The sequence below is a fragment of the Pelophylax lessonae genome, assembly GCF_965119305.1.
Source record: "Pelophylax lessonae genome assembly, chromosome: 3".
Lineage (NCBI taxonomy): Eukaryota > Metazoa > Chordata > Amphibia > Anura > Ranidae > Pelophylax > Pelophylax lessonae.
Window position 1 is genome coordinate 598,165,274 of NC_138770.1, and position 20,578 is coordinate 598,185,851.

Consider the following 20,578-nt stretch of genomic DNA (forward strand, 5'->3'; position numbering starts at 1 on the left):
ACCATTAGCATATTAAAAAAAAAAAAAAGAGCTTGTCTTTGAGAAGCAGTAACAATAGGAGTTGTGTGATTGGATCATAAAGAAAAGCAAAATTACAGGCTTATAATGGAGATAGATGTTGATGGTTGTGGTTGTGTTTCTTGAAGACAAAACCAGGGTGGTAACCTCACTAATGGCTTTCACTTTTCTACACGTCTTACTGCAGTTGTCTGTATGCAAATATCTCCTTTGGTGGAATCAGCCAAAGAAAAATATCAGGTCAGCCTTCTAGTTTTGTAGCCTCATCCATAGACCAATGTTTGGTTTGCTGTGTTTTTTTTTTTTTTTTTTTTGGTAACTAAATTTACGGATTCAGTAGTAAATTGTATTTAAAGCCGAGTTTTATACAGGCGTTTTGGAAGTTTTTTTTTTTTTTTTTTTTTCGCACATAGACAAACATTTTGAATTCTTATGCAGATTTTTTGCATTTATATGCAAGCTCATTCCACTTTTGTTTTGGGGGGGAGGAGGGCAAACAAGAAAAGTTGTTCATGCACAAAAAAATGCTTGTGTTGAGCATTAATAGGAGTTACCATTGATCCCCAAAAAAAAAACTCTTGTACGTTTTTTGAGCATCAAGTAAGGGAAAATCTCGTGTTTTTAACCCTCCAATATGGTAATCAAAACTTTGAAAAACTATTTTGGGCTTCAGAATCACTTTAGGTTGGAAGGGTTAAGGGTTTTTTTTTTTTATAGGCTTTCTTAATAAGGCAGTACTTAACTGGTCAGATTGGTTGGTATGTGCAGATCAGTCACAGGTGAGGATTTTGATTGCTTGGCATTGTGATACTGCACTTTGCTGATCGCTCCGTGGCCCATTATAAGATGAGCATAATATACTTCATACATACATGGAATGTATATTTGGTGATTATTTATTAAAGATTGCTTGATCCTATATCCATATAGCCTCTATTAACTGAGTAAAAATACGCCCAGATCGTTTTTTACATAAGCTGTACATTAATATTAGGATATTTTCTGGCATATTTAGGCATCTGGCTGCTTTATGTAGCATAGTTGGCTGTGATCCTTGACACTGTTTTTATATAAAAGACGAAGGATATCTAAAGCTGCTGTGATGATTAATAGTCCTTGCTGATATACATACTCGGTATGCCCTTATCGAATGCCTTTATGCTTTTAATGGATGCAAATTTCTCCACGAACGCCTGTGATGTTCTAAAGTCTGTGCATTCTTTCGTATGTTCATCTATATCTGCCATCTAGGACAGTGAAATAGGTTTTTATTAGCATACTTTAAAAGCAGAAACTGTTCCAGCCTGGTCCATTTGGTGTGTTTGGGTTTTTTTCTTTTTTTTTTTCTCCTCTATGGCTGATCCAGTACTTTTTGTTGGACATAAAAATGTTAGTTCAGTCCCATCTCTGAAATACTTTATAATGAGCAATTATAGAAACCGTAAAGATGTTCTGCAAGCTGTCACATATGCACTTTTAATAATTATATTTTTTCATTGTTCACGTCTTGGTCTGTGATTGCTAAACTATATCAGCAAAGGAGTGCACACCACTTTGCACTGCATTCTATTGGTGCACATAAGGTATCTTGATTTCGAAAAAAAAAAATGGAACAAAATTATAAACACAACACTTGTGTTTGCCCCAATTTTTCATGAGCAGAACTCAAAGGTCTAAGACTTTTTTTCTATGTACACAAAAGGCCTATTTCTCTCAAATATTGTTCACAAATCTGTGTTGGTGAGCACTTATCCTTTGCCGAGAATCTATCCACCTCACAAGTGTGGTATATCAAGATGCTGATTAGACAGCATGATTATTGCACAGGTGTGCCTTAGGCTGGTCACAATAAAGGCCACTCTAAAATGTGCAGTTTTACTGTATTGGAGGGGGTGTCGCAAAACGAGTCAGGATCTGGTGTGACCACCATTTGCCTCATGCAGTGCAACATATCTCCTTTTCATAGTTGATCAGGTTGTTGATTGTGGCCTGTGAAATGTTGGTCCACTCCTCTTAAATGGCTTTGCAAAGTTGCAGGATCTGCAACACACTGTCCTATACGCCAATCAAGAGCATCCCAAATATGCTCAATGGGTGACATGTCCGGTGAGTATGCTGGCCATGCAAGAACTGGGATGTTTTCAGCTTCCAGGAATTATGGACAGATCCTTGCAACATGGGGCCGTGCATTATCATGCTGCAACATAAGGTGATGGTCGTAGATGAATGGCACAACAATGAGCCTCAGAATCTTGTCACGGTATCTCTGTGCATTCAAAATGCCATCAATAAAATGCACGTGTTCGATTTCCATACCATACGCCTGCCCATACCTAAACCCCACCACCATCATGGGCCACTCGATCCACAAGTTTGACATCAGCAAACCGCTCACCCACACAACGCCATACACGCTGTCTGCCATCTGCCCTGTACAGTGAAAACTGGGATTCATCCTGAAGAGAGCACCTCTACAAAGTGCCAGACACCATTGAATGTGAGCATTTGCCCGCTCAAGTCGGTTATGACGATGAACGGCAGTCGGGTCGAGACCTGGATGAGGACGACTAGCATTCAGATGAGTTTCCCTGAGACGGTCTCTGACAGTTTGTGCAGATGTTCTTTAGTTATGCAAACCTATTGTTGCAGCAGCTGTCCCGGTGGCTGGTCTCAGACTATCTTGGAGGTGAAGATGCTGGATGTGGAGGTCCTGGGCTGGTGTAGTTACACGTGGTCTGCGGTTGTTAGGCCGGTTGGATGTACTGCCAAATTATCTGAAACGCCTTTGGAGACAGCTTTTGGTCGAGAAATTAACATTCAATTCACAGGCAACAGCTCTTTGGTGGACATTCCTGCAGTCAGTATGCCAATTGTACGCTCCCTCAAAACTTGAAACATCTGTGGCATTGTGCTGTGCGATAAAACTGCACATTTTAGAGTGGCCTTTTATTGTGACCAGCCACATATGTGCAATAACCATGCTGTCTAATCAGCATCTTAATATGCCACACCTGTGAGGTGGATGGATTATCTCGGCAAAACTAAAATGCTCAGTAACACAGATTTTGACAGATTTGTGAACAATATTTGATATAGATAGAGAGATATATATATATATATATATATATATATATATATATATATATATATATATATATATATATATATATATATATATATATATATATATAAATTTTGTATGTGTGTGTTCAAGAATTATTTAATTGCTGTGTCCCTCAATGGACTTTATCTCAAACACCCCTAGTGTACCCAAAATATTAGGCTATCCATACATGGGTTGAAATTCAGCTGGTTTCTGCTAAACTGGCTGAATTTCAATCCATGTATGGCCATTCCCATTCATGATAAGTTGATCGAAACAACTTTTCATGTACAGTCCTTCTCGAAAATCTTTTGCTTAGATCAGCGATTGCAGCCAATTGGCTGCTGGCTGATCAGAGTACTCTGGTGGGTTGTCCCACTGTCCGATCACATTGACACAGCAGGGAAGATTACCCTATCCTCGAGTGTGTGGATGAGAAACTAGGCTTAGCCCGGGTTTTCTTTTTTTTTTTTTCGATTCGGCTAGCAGCAGGAAAAAAGAGCCACATATGGCCAGCTTTATTTGTCAATAGCATGTGACCTGTGATTTCTTAAGTGCAGTCTCCCTGTTAATCAATCCAATCTCCCTGCCCTTGGACCAGTGCGTGATTCCTGATTGGTGGCTATTGTTACTACACCTAAGATAACTTGAATAAAATATGTTTAATAAAAGTCTAAAGTGTTTTAGATCCTGGCTTCTTCTGTAGTTATGCAGGCCACAAAAATTCTAATGCCAATCTGTCAATGCCACTAATAAGACACCTTAGCAGGTTGCAAGGGATAAAACTTTCTCTGTTAAGCAAGTTTCTGACATAATGTATATGTGCTTGGTTAGCGTTGTTTTTTTTTTTGCCTTGTTGGCTAGAGATGGTCTAAAGCAGGCATGTCCAACCTTTTGGCTTTTTTGGGCCGCATTGAGTGTAGAGAAATTTTCTCGGGCCGTATATAAAATATATATACTGTAGTTAAGGTATATAAGTAATAAAATGCCGCCGCGCCCTTCCTGCGCCGCCTCGCTCCCCGCACTAATTTAACACAACTAGAGGATGATCAAATGAAATGGAATCAGTATACAGATGTTTACTTATTCTGAGAGATAATAAAGGAACACTCCAACCACCATGACCACTTCAGTGATTTGAATTGGTCATGGTGGTAGTAGTCAGAAACACTGCACATGCTTGCCTCCCCCCTCCCCTTCAAGGCAGCCTCTGCCTACCGTTAGTTGGAAGCCGCTGTGGCCGTGCCCCTGACCCGACTTCCTTCCTCCCCAGCAAAAAAGAAAAATTGTCGGGGCAGTGGGCCGCATTGCCTGCGGTTCCGGGCCGCAGGTTGGACATGCCTGGTCTAAAGCCACCTTTTTTTTTGTTTTTCTTTTTTTTTCCCCCAACCAGGGTTCCTTCAGAGGTTGCTAGGGATCTCTTAAACAATGACTGCTTTTTGGATAAGTTCCCACTGACACCAGTGATCTCTTTAGTTATGTGACCAAAAATGTGACTGTAGATACAGTATTTATTAGCAGGGGTTCCCTGAGACCAGAAAGCCATTTCAAGGGTCCCTTCATGTTAGAAAGGTTGACAAATGCTGATCTAAAGATTGAATTCTTTGTGCCTTAGCAAATTTGTATGATCTTTTTTAGCTGACCGTGTATTTGTCTGATACCGGTTCATAAACTGTGCTGCAACTAAGCCTCTGAGGGTTAAATGGCCTTGCGTTTTTTTTTCTTTCCCCTCCTTCCTTTAGAACATACTAGCTTTCCCATGATTGGGATTTGAGGCGGCAGATCTTTATTTGAAGTCTGAATGACCTCTAGCTAATGGTTTATTTTTATAATTCTGAAGCCTGCTTCAGGGGGATAAGTTTGGTCTTGGGCATTTTTGGAGTGTTTAGCTTTAGAATCCACACTGCAATATTGAAGCCCCCATCTGGCCTTTAAGAGTCGTGTATCTGTTTCCTATCTCCAATGCTTACTTCATGTGGTTCTGATTTTTTTTTATTTTTTTGACGGCTCCCCCTCAGTTCTTGCGGATATAATCAATTTTACATACAAACAGTTGAGTCTGAACTTTTTAAAAAGGATCACTAAACATAAAGCAGAGTTACTTTCCAAGAACATTCACAAATATACAAGCACCCTTATTTACAGGAAATTGTATTTGATGTTGCTTTGCCTTATCTTCTATATACAGTGGTGGCTGACCTTTTTTAGGCTAAAGGCTGAAAACAGTTGACAGTAGATTTCTGTGGGACTACTAGAAAATAATTCAGCTTCGTGTTGGAAAATATCCCTTCCATGTTAATTTCAGGCCTCATGCACACTAGGCTCCCCTTCCCTGACGGGAAAGCAGCGCTGAAACCACGCCTAAACCTTTTTTTTTTTTTTTTTTTGTAGACTCATTCAGGTGTGTCAAGCGCTTGGACGTTCATTAATTTCTTTGGCCAGAATAGTGTATTCTGGTCATTGAAATGAACGCTCAAGTGCTAAACGTGCCTAGCGTTTAAGCTCACTTAGAAAAATTTGGCTTTTTTTTTTTTTCTGCCCAAATGCTCCCCTCCTTAGCGCGATTTTGGTGCATTCAGATTTCTGCCCCTAAAACACCCCAGCCTGTAAATGCCTGTGATTTTCTTAACAAGAGTGTAAAATCTGGTGCAGCTCTGCTTAGAAAAGAATCCACTTCTAGTTTTTTTATGGTCAAAGCTTCATTGAACAAGCTGAACTTAGACGCTGATTGGCTACCATTTACAGCTGCACCAGATTTTGCACTCCCATAGGGGGTTGATTTTCTAAAACTGGAGAGTGCAAAATCTGGGGCAGCTTTTCATGGTAGCCAATCGGCTTCTAAGTTCAGCTTGTTCAGTTAGGCCCCTTTCACACTATCCGTCCGTCGGACGGATTCCGTTTTTCTCAGCGGGGGATCGAGCCGCCGATCCCCCGCTGAGCAGGAGGATGACAGCTGTGTCTCCGCGCTGTGTGCGGAGACACAGCTGTCAGTTCCCCATGCATCTCTATGGGGGAAATCGAATGGGAACGGACTGTCAGTCCATTCTCATCCAATCCGCTGGACGGATGGAAAATAGGGTTTCCATCCGTCCAGATTTGACGGATCGGGTGTCAGCGGACATGTCTCTGCTGACATCCGATCCCCCATAGAGCTGCATGGGGGGACCGTTCAGAGCCACCAAAAAAACGGACAGGCGGATCTGAACGGGTCCGCCTGTGTGAAAGGGGCCTTAAGCTTTGACAAAACGAAAAGTGGAATTGTTTCTATGCAGAGCTACACCAGATTTTGCATACTCAAGCTTTAGTAAATCAACCCCATAGGCTAACCTATAAGGTTGTTAGGAGCAGAAAAAAAATGCCCTAAACTTCTATATATTGGTGTATTGTTTTGATGGCAGCAGGGTATCATTATAGTACTATGTTCTTGCAGTGCTAGGGTCCTGGGTTGAGTTTTGGAATTGGTGGAGATAATTGAGCTGTGTATGACCATATTTTTCCTCACCAGTTTTACATTTTTAAATATGTTCTCTTGAAGCTTTTATATATCAATGAAAACCTGTACTGATTAAAAAAATATATATAGGCTGCCATTGCTGATATCTTACTGAAAATACTGGGTGCATGACTATCTCTAGTTGAATATTTTTGCAGTCGTTGACCTAGAACAAGTATACAGCATATGAAAACGGGGGTCAAATCAGACAACCAAAAGGGTTTTTTGTTTTGGATAGATTAGGGAATGTTTGTCACCAGAAAAAGGTCCCCCCTAATTTAACAATTCACAAAAACAAAGGTTTTGGCTCCACATACACTTTAATCTTCTTCCACACCAAAACTGGCCAAGCATCTGTAAGGGTGGAAGAGATGTTCTGTAAGCTTCACTCAGCCAGGCCATGACATGAATGACTCAATGTGTGCTGATGAATATGTAGGCACTATATAAAAGAAGTATGTTTTAGTGGCCTTTTTAATGCTGTCCTTGTACAAGAGACCCCCACCAAAAATGTGTATACATACAAGCGTGCAGTAAGTCTCCCGCTTTAGAGGCTGCGAGGGGAAAAGAAAGCTTCAACAGGAAGGCAGCATTTTCATTGTTCTGTGGGACTTTTTATTTTTACGCGGAATTGATTGTCCAGTCTGACATCGCCAAGAGATTGATTTGTAGAGCACAGCCACCCTCCCTGTCTCATTTGAATGATCGTCGAATAGAGTATTATTGTGCTCAGTGGCACCATGCAGGGTCTCTCAAAACAGTGATTCTTTTGTGAAAAGATTGGCTTGGTGCTTTGGCAAAACTACTGGTAGGTTTGTTTACAAGAATACACCCAATAACACCCTCAAGGAATGTGTGCCATTTTTCTTCACGAGGGATGGATTCCTCTGCGCTGAAGGCGATTTGTGTAAACCTTTTCTTTTCTTCCCCGAATACAGATGCCAGTATGGATGGCAGGGACAGTACTGCGACAAGTGCATTCCTCACCCGGGATGTGTCCATGGCACTTGCACTGAACCATGGCAGTGTCTGTGTGAAACGAATTGGGGTGGTCAGCTCTGTGACAAAGGTATGCTAATCGTACAGCAGACTCGACTCAGGGAAAGCCTTTTCTTATGTAAAGTTGTGTTATTTATCACATTCCATCACTTACTGGGTTGATGTGCAAGATCTGGAGGAAAGGAATGTGTCTGTGTTGCCTATAGCAACCAGTCCTATTTTGTTGGTTGCATTATTGGTTACCTGTAACAGGCTGAAATCACAGCAAAAACTTACATTGGTTGGGTTACATACATGAATTTCTAACTCAAGATCAGCCACAGTACAAGGTTTGGCCAGCTTGAGTTTACTTAACTCACGATTTCAACTGGGTTTTATTAGGCCTCATTCACATGGGCCTACTGCAGCATACACCTGTGTAAGGGCTGTGTTGGGATGCACAGGTGTTCCATGCATCCCTGTGTAGGCAGTCCCACTGGTGTCATTTAGGATGCAGCACCTGCTTTGACACACTCACTGCTCCCAGTTTGACATGCGGTTGCAGTGTGAGTTCAGGGACCTGCACTTGCCTGGATGTCAAATTAGGAGCAGCAACTGTCCATGCAGCTGCTGTGTCTCAATTGACATCATTAGGACAGCCTGCATGGGGATGCATGGAACACCTGTGCATCCCCATTCGGGTAAACACGGCCGTATGCTTTATTATCAGAGCTGGAAATTGGAGTTAGTGTTGACTCGTTTCACGTCAATGGGCGCTTAATTATACTGGTTGTGATTAAGTGTCCGTTGGCAAGAAACCCATCAATATTTCCTTGCCCCGGGTTTTGGTTGTATGACCATTTTTATGCACTTTAATATAAATCTTTGGATTTTATGTACATCAGTGTGCAGTCATCAAATCTTCATCTCCGCTGTCTTGCGGGAAGATTCATCTGGAGTTGTGTAATGTTTGGACTGTGGAATGCTTTATTATGTTCTGTCTAAAAGTCTTGTGTACTAGGACCCCAAAATAGAAGAAACCCTTTTTTTGTATAAAGCGTAACGCTGGTGTTGAGATGTGTGAGTAAAAGCGAAATGCGTCTTTTCCTGAGTGTCCTGTCCTTTTCTGCAGATTTGAACTCCTGTGGAACGTATCAGCCTTGTCTGAATGGAGGCACCTGCAGCAACACCGGCCCTGACAAATTTCAGTGTTCCTGTCCGGAGGGTTACTCGGGGCAAAACTGTGAAATAGGTCAGTTTTGGAAAATGTATCAGTGTCAGTCTGTCATTGTATGTCTATATAGAAGAAGAGAAAAAAAAAAAAAAGTAGCCTCTAGTCTGTGTGTCCTAATAAATAAAAAAAAATGTATGTATATATATATATTATAAATTTATTAGTGTGTGTATGTATATATTTATATTCTATTATATTTAACGTGCTAACTTTAGGAGCTATTTCACTTGCTGAGACTAGACTGTGAATTTAATGTAGTTGCAAGTCTTTTATCAGGCATGATAAAGGAGACTGACTGCAATGATTAGCTTCCTCCATAGTTCACATACTGTAATTACGGGCAAAAGGCATGACTGATTCTGAGACCTAGAGTCTTGAAAAGCTGCACTTTATCTCATAAAAAGGTATCCCTTTAACCCCACGCTTTCCATTTTCTTTGGCAAGTGTTAAGTCTTGTGTTTGTCCCCCTGTTACTGGCGTAGTTTAACTGCTGCTGTGCCCCCCCCCCCCCCCTCCTCTCCCCTGATTTGTGTGACCGTGCTTTCTCCTAAGTCTATGGGAATCTGTTAGTCCTGGCTCAGACTCAAGCTGATCTAAGCTATGGCACATTGATCAGGTCAGCTTAGCATGAAAGATTATTTCCTTCTTGTTTGAAGTTGTGTTAAACCAAGCACTGTTAATGAGAATAAGATATAGGAGCATTAGCGCTGGTCACATCTTGTGCAGCAAGGTGGTCTGCACATTGGACAAAACCTTTTTTTACTTTTTTTTGTTTTCCCAGCATCACTTTTATAATTCTAGTTTTAAGTCTGTCACTTTTGTAGGTCGTTAATGCAATCTAATCTTTTCCATACAGCTGAACACGCCTGTCTGTCTGATCCTTGCCACAATGGTGGAAGTTGCATGGAGACCACGGGAGGCTTTGAATGCAGCTGTGCTCCTGGATGGACCGGACCAACCTGCACCAGCAGTATGTACCCAGTTATAGAAGAGAATTGGTGAAATAAAAAAAACATCAAATCTCCCTTGATTTATGAAAATGGGTGAGGTTACCCATAACTCATTCAAATTTATTAACTAAACTGACCTGCGTAAACTAAAATCGATTTGGTCAGTATAGGCTACCTCTCATCATTATACCGCATTGCACTGCCTTAAGTGTGCCTGTATGTGTGAGATCTGATCTACAAATATTTCTTTCTCTTTAGACATTGATGACTGCTCTCCAAACCCATGTGGGCATGGTGGTACCTGCCAGGATCTGGTTGATGGCTTTAAATGTATTTGTCCTTCCCAGTGGACTGGCAAGACATGCCAAATAGGTAAAGATATAATTATCTGTCTTATTCATGTGATCATTTAATTTTCTAACTTAAATGGTCTCTTTTTAGGAAAGTGTGGTCTTTGTGTAAAAAACAAACATTCATACTGACCTCTATGCTTTAGTTGTCCCATGTTGGATCTAAACCCGTGAACTGAACGATTACGACTGCCAATCCCTCAGGTCTCGGTCTGCTCAGAGTGGAGAGCAGTAACTGCCAGTCACCGCTCTCTGCTCTGCTCCTCCTGCACTCACTGGCGCGTCAAACGGGTTGGGGTGGGCGCCACATGCGAAGAGGCAAAGCCAGCTGTCAATCCAGGCAGCGGAGTGGATCCTGACCATATTGGGATCCTTCCAGACCCTGGAGTGGCTAGTCAGTGCACTCCTGTGACCCTCAAGAGATGTATGATTTAGCCATATTTGTCTTGCCCATTGTAAACCTTTTCTAATATTTTGTGGAAATTCTCAGCTCTGTTTTAGTGTTAGGAGAGGCGACTCCCTTTTTTTGTTCCATATTAGACTGGATTTTAGTTCAATGTAGAAAAATCTCCCCTTTGATTTACTAAGTTTTGTGTAGGATTGCTTGGTTGGCTATTTGTCAGCCAATTTTAGTTTTTAATTGATTTTTTTTTTTTTTAATGCATTTTAGTTTTTAAATTTTTCTCCTGCAAATCTGATTTATGCTCCCAACATTTTGATGGCATAGCTATGTTTGTCTTGTTTATGTTCTGTTGCTTTATTTTACTGTATGACGATTGTATTCCCCTTTGAATGTGTTTTATTTTTTATTGGCTATAAAACTAACCCTTATGCTATGGGAATGATGGGGTTCTAGTTAGAGTGCTGCTAGCCGTGGCAGGTTGAGATCCAGCATTAACCATAAATAAATGAGTATATGTTAACCTAAGTAGCGCACTCTGGAAAAGCATTTAACATGAGCCTAGGCTCTCCCCTGCTTGGTCCTGTGGGAAAGTTGCTGTATCTTTTCAGCCGTGTCAACTCCCACAGACCAAGGAGTTTACAGCTGGGTTCCAAAATGTGGATGATCTCATGAAGAATGACTTGTCTGCATTCTTTATGAAACACTCTAATCTGGCTGACAATAGTGAAGGAAGTTCCCCTCTGCAATGCTCAATTGCCTCTTACTGTTCTTAATGAGCAATCGGGCAAATACCAGCGAATTAAAGGAGCTGGTTTTTAAGTCAGCCAAAAAGTCTCACCTTTCAGGCAATTGTGAGCATGTTTCTGTTCTGTGTAGCTGAGGCTAGGAAGAAGCCGGTTCAAAGGTTACTCTTCATATATTCATAGGAAATTAGGATGGAGGCACACAATAAGCCCTGGGATTACTGGAGACTTATATGTATGTATGGGTCTGGGAAAATAAACGCACAAAGCTTATTTGTTTTTTGGGTTATTTTCTTCCTCTCACGGACTTGGGAAGAAGTTGAAGACCCCCACCATATGTGTGTACATATATTGAACTGTATGCTTTAGCTGTTATTACAGTACATTGCAGCTTGAAATTCTTACATTGACCAAAGATGCTGACCTGAGAATGAACAACCATTGTCGTCTTGGGGCTTTTACCTAACCTGATGTAAATAGAGGTGGCATTGCTCACTGCAACTAGATTCCTTAGTTTTACTAGAAACAAATTTCAATATTGATGCAGAAAATGCTTCCAATTTACCTTTCCTCTTTTATAGAAAGGACACGGGTCTAGCAAAAGTACCCTTTGCACTGCAGTGCCTTATCACGTCTGCATTTTCTTTCTATCAGGTCTTTCTTGCCTCCTTTCTAAATTCAAGAAAATCACTTTCTGCCTTAAGGCTCGTACATATGGGCCAAATATTAGCCGATATCGACTGGTTCTACAGAAACCAGCCAACATTCAGCCCATGTGTACGTCAGCCTGTCTGATTGTCGAACGGGCATGCTGGAGAACCAGCATCTGACAAATTTATATATTTTTTTGTTGCATTTAGCCTGTGTACCAGGCTAGTAACCAGTGTCTTCTTTTTGTTTTTTTAAGAAAAATGGAAATCTATAGGGGACTTGGTCCATTAGGCATACATATTTCAGTGTCTTGGGTGGGATTTACCCTCATTTTAGGACCAACTTCCTCTTGTGTCTACAGGACAAGAAGTGTAGGATCTTCCCATGGGGACAAAGATGACATTAAAATGGTTGTAAAGCCTTACATATACCCAGTGAAGTGACTATCTTAAAGTGATACACGGAGATGTAGCAATTATTCATGCAGAAATTGTACCTGTTCATCTGCCGTCTTCTCTTTACATCTGCTCAAAGTCCAGGATTTATAAAGCTTACCTGAGTTGTCAGAACAAAAGGGGCAGAGAGCTGAAGATACACACAGCAGAGCTCAGTGGGAAGAGCTCTGAGAGCTGATTGGAGGGAAGGGACCACCCCTGTCAAGCAGCTGGAGCTCCCTAACTTGTCACCATACAAGTACACACTATAGAGGGTTATGCTTTGTTCATATTTCAGGTTTACAACCATTTTAATTCTCCAATGCTTTGGTTGGATATTGACTGTGAATTATAGACCAGACCCACAGACTATATGAAGCGGCAGGTTATTTTATTGGGCGGAGAAATCTGATAAGACTACACTGGAAAATGTGGCTAGGTTTTACAACGCCTAGAATGCTACTTCTAGTATTTGAGGTTTAGACAACTAACCAATTTCTTTTCCCTTTTTTTTTCGTAAGATGCAAACGAGTGTGAAGTCAAACCCTGCGTGAATGCAAATTCTTGCAGAAACCTCATTGGCAGCTACTATTGTGACTGCATCCCTGGCTGGACGGGTCAAAATTGCGACATCAGTAAGTATAGTTTCCCAATGGCGTAATATATTGTTTTAACCACCCTACAGCAAAACTTGGTGGGGGATGGGAAATGGGGACTTTAAATGTGCCACAACACAGATATATACAGAAGTTACAGCTTTATTTAAAATTTGATTTAAACACCAACAATTAAACCATGTCTACTATAGCACATAGATTATGTATTTATCTTTCCCAAAGCGACATGGTGGATCGACGCATATAGCTTGCTTCTTCAGGATCCACTTGCTTGAATAAATGTGCAGACATAAATATCATCCCGTTGGAGTCCGCCTGCCCAGGGACCAATAAGACAATATATCACAATCTTCTATTAGTGAGGTCTGTCTCCAACGGCTTAACCAAATAAAGGGTGATTGCTATCCTCAAATTAGCCAAAAAACAAAATGAAAAATCACGTTGGTATATCCAGTAATATATCCAGTAATCATAGGGAACAGTCATTCCCCTATCTTCTGTGACACATCCCCTTCTACTGGCATCACCTAAACTGTCGTCCTACAAAATGGCACCCTAGCCAATGCTTCCTAATGACCTCTACTTGTCTACATGCCAGCTTGTGCTGTGTTTTTCAATGGTTTGCTTAGACGTAACTGCTGCTTGAGAATTGTGTAAACCACCTCTAATTGGCTTTAATGACTGCCACATGATCTGTACACCTTTGTTCACCGAGAAAGCGAACCACTTCTAAAATAAGCCAGGACATTTCCATTTAGCAGTTCACCTCCTAAACCTGTAAATGGGTACTTCATAGTGCCTTTTCTGATCAAGGTAATTGGATCCAGGATAGGAAAAGTTCCAACCATGGCCACCATTCAGCAAGGAGGTTGCATGATGGCTGTGCCAGTCGACATAACTGCTTACAATTGCAGATTGGTTTCCTCTGTACAGAACAGGAACATCGATATTTAACCTAGACCTATTTTAAGACTAATTCCCCTCCCTCTCAAAAACTAGAACATCTAAATCAGTTGATATAATTTAAGGAAAAAGGGAGTTGTCTGCTTGGAAAGAAAATATACAATTTTATCAAACTTAATAGTCTGTAGTATGGTCACGTTCTGATAACATAGCGAAAACAATGATGTGAAGTTTTTAGCAAACTCCTGGAAGAGTTGCTTCAAGGTCCCCACCCTTTAAAATAACCTTATCTAAAGGAAAGGATGCAGGAAACTCAACAAAAGCTCTATCTAACTGTGGTTATAGAGGTTTACGCTTTTTTTTTTTCAGCATCATTTCAAGTGCGTATAGTTTAAAATGATCCACAATCTCAAGTGTCTTTTGTGTAGTATTTATATAGTTTCTGCTCTCATCTGTCCCTCGTCTAGATATCAACGATTGCATTGACCAGTGCCAGCATGGAGGAACTTGCAGGGTATGTAGATATTTTATTTTTTTTCCTAATGCTCCTTCAAGACTAATAACCTTTTTGGTGGATACCGGTGATTTAAATTACCTGAATGGCTTATTTTATCTCTTGGGGAATCCAGCAGTAAGATATATCTCAGGGGGAATCCACCAGTAAGATATATCTCAGCTGGAGTTCACAGCTACACCCCTCAGCTCATCCTTCATGGAATATAGCAAGGGAGTCTTTCTTCACCTGTTACAGTAAACCAAACCTGTCATTTAAATCTTGATCTTGCCTTCTCCTTTAAAATGCTGTAATGCAGGCCATACAGTGAGTGAAATTATTGAAATTCACTGGATTTCCCTATCAACACTAGTGTTGACAGGGGAATCCCTTCCACCGAGCCATTGTATTCTCTGTGCGGGAATGGCTTATAGCTAGTGGCTATGCCAGCCGCTACTGATTAATCTAATCTAGTGTAAAATCCGGCAGGCTGGTTGTACACAAATTGATCGATCAGTGTATGTACACCCCATTTATGAAATTTTGACCTGGGCACATATATCTGTAGTGTTTACTTATCTCTCTCCAAAGCCCTAAGGCCTGTGTCTTTCTGCTGCTCTGTTCCTCTGTTATCAGCATAATAAATTTTGACAAGTTCTCCGACACAGATAAGCAGCTGGAAATTGTGTTGGGGTATGTGCATAGAGAGATTACCAGAGAGCTGGTCTATTCATTGCCAAGATCTGCATGTTTCTTCCATACCTCTGCATTTTAGGGGGGGGGGGGGGTGTGCCATAACTCCACACCCACTGCTGGAACAGTGTGAAAAAATTCAGATATACAAATAAAATATGTACGGGGATTGTCTGTGTATCATCTGAGGCTGTTCACTTCACTGGGTATATGTGAGGGTTTGCCTCCACTTGAAGTGAAATTAATGAAAATAAAAGAATCCTGCTAAAAAGGAACTCGCCAGATACCACCACCTTAATGTTTCACTATACTGAGGTATGCTGTTATATTTGCTATGGGACCCCCTATTTAAAAAAAAAAAAAAAGTGTATATAAAATAGAATTTACATTTTTTTTTTTTTTTTTTTGTTTAAATGTATTGCAGCAAAAAACACTGTTTTTAGATTATATTTTGTGGCTTTGGAGATGTTTATGCCCCCTTTTTTTTTTTTTTTTTTTTTTTTATTTTTGCTTCCGAAAACATTGTTGATTCGAAGTAAACAGCGTTTCTTTTGTTTCAACTTTTGTCATCTGCAGGACTTGGTTAATGGCTTTCGCTGTATCTGTCCGCCCGGCTATGCAGGGGAGCGCTGTGAGAAAGACGTCAATGAATGTGCCAGCAACCCTTGTATGAATGGGGGTCACTGCCAGGATGAAATCAATGGATTTCAATGTCTCTGTCCCGTTGGTTTCTCTGGAAACCTCTGTCAGGTGAGCACTGGTGAAATGCAAACCTTCGTGGATTGTTCTATGACCAACAGCCCCCCCCATACCCCTCCCTCTTTTTCTAATGATTTGTACACTAAATACCTTATGTTCAGTGAGGCTTGCTATATAGTCATACTCCTTACAGCTGTCTGCCAATAAAGTGTTGGTCTGGAGAAGGGGGGGGGGGGGGGCAAGCGGGTGGAGGGGTGAGCCAGGGAAATCGAATCCATTAAGTTAAACAGATCACAAATGTTTTCGTGTTAAAGTTTTTTTGTTATGTTCCTCGCTGGCCTTTGGTGACTGTTTTATATCCTGGATGTGTCTGCTTAGATCTAGGGAGTGCAGAGCTGTACATTCTGCTTTAAGTAAAATTAATGGAGGCAGCTAGATGAAAAGGTCAGATTCCTGAGTCTCTGCTCTCTTTAGCATTGAATAGGGTAATAATAAAACCTTTGTTTTTTGCTTCTGCTTTCCCCTCCAACATTTACAGTTGGACATAGATTACTGCAAGCCCAACCCTTGCCAGAACGGAGCCCAGTGCTTTAATCTCGCCACCGATTACTTCTGTAACTGTTCCGAGGACTACGAGGGAAAGAACTGCTCGCAATTAAAAGATCACTGCCGCACTACTCCCTGTGAAGGTATGTGTGCCGCTGCTTGACGCACGCTGGGCTCTCAGCAAACACTCATGGGTGCAGAGACTGTGTAAGCGCTAGTGAACCACACAGGGTGATAATAAAATCCAGCTGTGCCCAGCTAGTTAAGTGATTAGTGTGCAGTAAGGTTTGCAAGGTTTTGGTGGAGAAGCTGAGGTCAAGCGAGCAGCGACAATTAAGTGTGTGCTGCATTTTACGGGTTATTTTGGGCTTAAGTAAGGAAAAATGTGATGCAAGATTAAAAAAATCTTAAAAAAAAATAAATACCCCTTTATTGTAAATTTGACTCGGTTATACAACCCTGCTTGATCGAACAATAATACATTAAGGGATTTTCCATTGTAGCCGCTCCTCCACAGCTTGACATTGATGAGTAGCATTGAACTTTCGTTTAAAAAAAAACCTAGAACTCATGTATTTTTATTTCTTTTTTTTTTTTTTTTTTTTTTTTTTAGTGCAGATAAGGCTACGTTCACATGTGGGCATAGCGGATCACGGGCAGAATCACCGCGATCCGGAAATCATTGCAAATCGCGAGACGCCTGTGCGATGCCCGTGATTGCAATGGCACCCCAAACGCTGTGCGATGTTGCCGCAATTTCCGCCTGCCGAATGGTAACATCGCGCAAACCGAATCGCAGGATGCACAAACGAAGCTCTTGTACCTTTTTTGGGCGTCATGCATCCCGCGATTCTTTTTGCGCGATGTTACCGCGATTCGGCAGGCGGAAATCGCGGCAACATCGCACAGCGTTTGGGGTGCCATTGCAAATCACGGGCATTGCACAGGCGTCCCGCGGTTTGCAATGATTTCCGGATCGCGGGCAGAATCCCGGTGATTCTGCCCGCGATCCGCTACCCCCACATGTGAACGTAGCCTAAACGTAGAAAAACTACAATTTCTTAAAACTCAATCACTTTTACATTTTCACACCTAGAGTTCCAATGCATGTCTGCATATTGTTTGACCATTTACTAGTTGATTTTTTTGCAAAGCTTCTTCTGGGCTTTTTAAGCAAGGCATTGAAATGTGTGCAGAAATCAATACCAACCAGTCAGATTACTGTGGTCCAATCAGTGATGGGTGAATGTTGGTTGCTGTGGGTTAGTGCATGATGCCTAAAGGGCCACACACACTATAAGATTTTCTGAAGACTTTTTCCTTCAGATTTACCTTTTCTATGTAGTACAAGGGCCTGCCAGATTGCATACAAATTGAAAGTGTTTAGGTTTGACCTCATATTATATGGTTTTGGTAAATCTAAAGGAAAAAGTCTTCAGAAAATCTTATAGTGTGTATGGCCCATTAGAGATGAACTTTGTGAACTTTTGTCTAGTGTTCACATTGGAAGATTTCCCCTCTATTACTTTTCTGGGGACAACCCAAAATTTGGGATTTTCTTTTACTTTCAATAATGATAAAAAGGACAAATGGAAAGGGGAAATCTCAACGGAGGGCACAGACAGCAATAAAGACCTGACAGGGGTTCTAATCCCTCTCCACTCCTATCCAAAACTAGGTAAAAAAACATTTTGCCTTTAGTTATACTTTAAAAAATTTAGCTTGATGTGATTTAGCTGCAAACTTAATGTCTGTATTAACATTCTAGTCACATATGAGTATTAAACAACAACATAGGCAGTTTTCTATGAGACTAGTAAAATGAGCCGTATCCTTTAAGGGTGGGCAACCTTTAAAAGTAAAGCTGCAAATTTGGAAATTATGCACTTTTTTTTTTTTTTTTTTTGTTCAAAAAATAATTCATGGTTCTCTTTCTGGTCTTCTCCCCACTTTTAGTGATTGACAGCTGTACAGTTGCAGTGGCGTCTAACAATACCCCAGAGGGTGTGAGGTACATTTCATCCAATGTGTGTGGACCACACGGCAAATGCAAGAGCCAACCTGGAGGCAAATTCACCTGCGAGTGCAACAAGGGCTTCACTGGCACATACTGTCATGAAAGTAAGTGGGGGCCACCCTTCCCAATCCCTCATTTCAAAGTAAAGCCTTGAGATTGCAGAGTATAAGAACCATCTTTTTTTTGAGTTACTTAGGCAAAGTCCCAGCCCATACCCAGGTAACCCTTTCATTGGAAACCATAACCTACTAAAATCCGACAAACTGGAAATTCAGGTGGAGATGCCCAATGCTTTTAGCCAGCCTCTTGGTATCGCCTATTTTTTATTAGTAGGCAGCTCAGTGGTTAAGTGGTTTGCACTTCTGCCAGGCAGTACTAAGTCGTTGGTTTGAATCCCAACCTTGACACTACCTGTGGTTTTTTTTTTTTTTTGTTGGTTGAACCAGATGGACTTTTTTTTTTTCAACCTAACTATGGAACTACCTGCCTGGAATGAGTTTGCCTGCATGTTTTCCTTGTGCCTTAGGCCCCTTTTACACAGGTGGACCATTCGGATCCGCCTGTCAGTTTTTTTGGTAGATCTGAACGGTCACCCCATGAATCTCTCTGGGGCATCGGATGTCTGCTGACATCTGATCCGATCCGTCAAATCTGGACAGATGGAAACCCTATTTTCCATCTGTCCAGCGGATCGGATGAGAACGGACAGACGGTCCGTTCCCATCCGATTCCCACATAGAGATGCATGGGGACCTGACAGCTGTGTCTCCGCACACAGCACAGAGTCACAGCTGTCCTCCTCCTGCTCAGTGGGGGATCGGTGGATCGATCTCCCGCTGAGAAAAACAGAGTCCGCCTGACGGACTCTGAGTATGAAAGGGCCCTTAGAGTACTCTTGTTTCCTCCCACACTCCAAAGACATGCTGGTAGGTAATTGGCTCCTGTCTAAACTGGCCCTAGTATGTGAATGTGAGTTAGGGACCTTAGATTGTAAGCTCATTCAGGGCAGGGACTGATGATGATTTCAGATTTGTTATTTTGTTATTATTCACATACCCCTCTTTATATTGTTACTACCATTGTTTATGTTGCCTGCAGCCGTTCATGTGAATGTGTGTGTTCTGTGTTGTGCCTAATTGATGCACTTGTTCTTGTAGACATCAATGACTGTGAAAGCAGCCCATGTAAGAATGGAGGAACATGTATAGATGGGGTGAACTCCTACCAGTGCATATGTAGTGAAGGATGGGAGGGAACCTACTGCGAAATAGGTGAGTTTATTTGCTTATCTGGATTGGGATTTTATACTGTGAATCCACAGTAAACTTTTGATTAGTCAGCATTACAAAATTTTGCCAAAATATGCAATGAGTGTTAAAGTCCATTTATGCTAAATACAATGAATAGGCTGAAAAATGCATAACTAGGAGTTGATCTGACCATTCAGAACAGTCCTGTAGTTAAATGCTTTAGGAACAATACTGTACAGGCCATTTGTAAGAAGTCATATTTCAAGAATAATCAATTTATACGAATGATGATGTGAGTGTAGAATATTTAATGTAAAGTGCTGCACATATTGATGGTGCTATACAAGTACCTGTAATAAAAAAAGAAAATTTATATTGCAATCGGGAACAAATTGGCTGTCTGTGTTGGCATCCTGCACTTTGCATAGCAGCACCATGTTTAGCCTGAATTCTTTTGCAGTGCCTAGACTATTTTTCTACCAGGGCCATAAATTACATGGAATATGTATATTCTCCATTGTTTTAGGTTAATGTGTTCCCCCTCCTCAAAATAAATATTATTATTGTATAGATTTCTTTCGTTCAGTCTATGGACAAACCAAAAGAAATCTAACATTCATCCTTCCATGCTAACAGTGCACATAACCGAATCCTGCTGCTGGCGATTATATTCTAACAGCTGGCACCACTGTCAGAATACCCAAACAGTGCCTGCTTCTGGTTGGATATAGACGCTGTTTAGCCGACAATTTTCCAATAGGCTCTTTCAACAAAAATCAGTTAAACAAAGGAGCAGTCCTGGCAGAGCCATAGATTGCTTGAATTTCGGCTAAGCAGGTCAGAATCTCAGCAATGCATTGCTTGAATTTCGGCTAAGCAGGTCAGAATCTGAGCAATGCATGGCCAGCTTTACTATGGAAGGATCTTTCTTTTAAGTGTACGTTCTGATGCTCTCTGTAAAAGGCTGCAGAATTTGTCATCACTATATAAATAAGAAGAACAA

The 20,578-nt window shown here is 41.1% G+C and overlaps 1 protein-coding gene across 1 annotated transcript in view; it reads left to right on the forward strand.

The window, feature by feature from the left end:
- JAG1 (jagged canonical Notch ligand 1) overlaps positions 1 to 20,578 on the forward strand; it is an 87,481-nt gene that overhangs the window by 52,754 nt on the left and 14,149 nt on the right. Inside the window, exons 6-15 of the mRNA XM_082252319.1 lie at positions 7,553 to 7,683; positions 8,725 to 8,844; positions 9,683 to 9,796; positions 10,035 to 10,148; positions 12,879 to 12,992; positions 14,345 to 14,391; positions 15,640 to 15,813; positions 16,301 to 16,451; positions 18,265 to 18,429; positions 19,483 to 19,596. Of these exons, the coding sequence (XP_082108445.1) occupies positions 7,553 to 7,683; positions 8,725 to 8,844; positions 9,683 to 9,796; positions 10,035 to 10,148; positions 12,879 to 12,992; positions 14,345 to 14,391; positions 15,640 to 15,813; positions 16,301 to 16,451; positions 18,265 to 18,429; positions 19,483 to 19,596 (1,244 nt within the window). The remainder of the gene's footprint in view (positions 1 to 7,552; positions 7,684 to 8,724; positions 8,845 to 9,682; positions 9,797 to 10,034; positions 10,149 to 12,878; positions 12,993 to 14,344; positions 14,392 to 15,639; positions 15,814 to 16,300; positions 16,452 to 18,264; positions 18,430 to 19,482; positions 19,597 to 20,578) is intronic.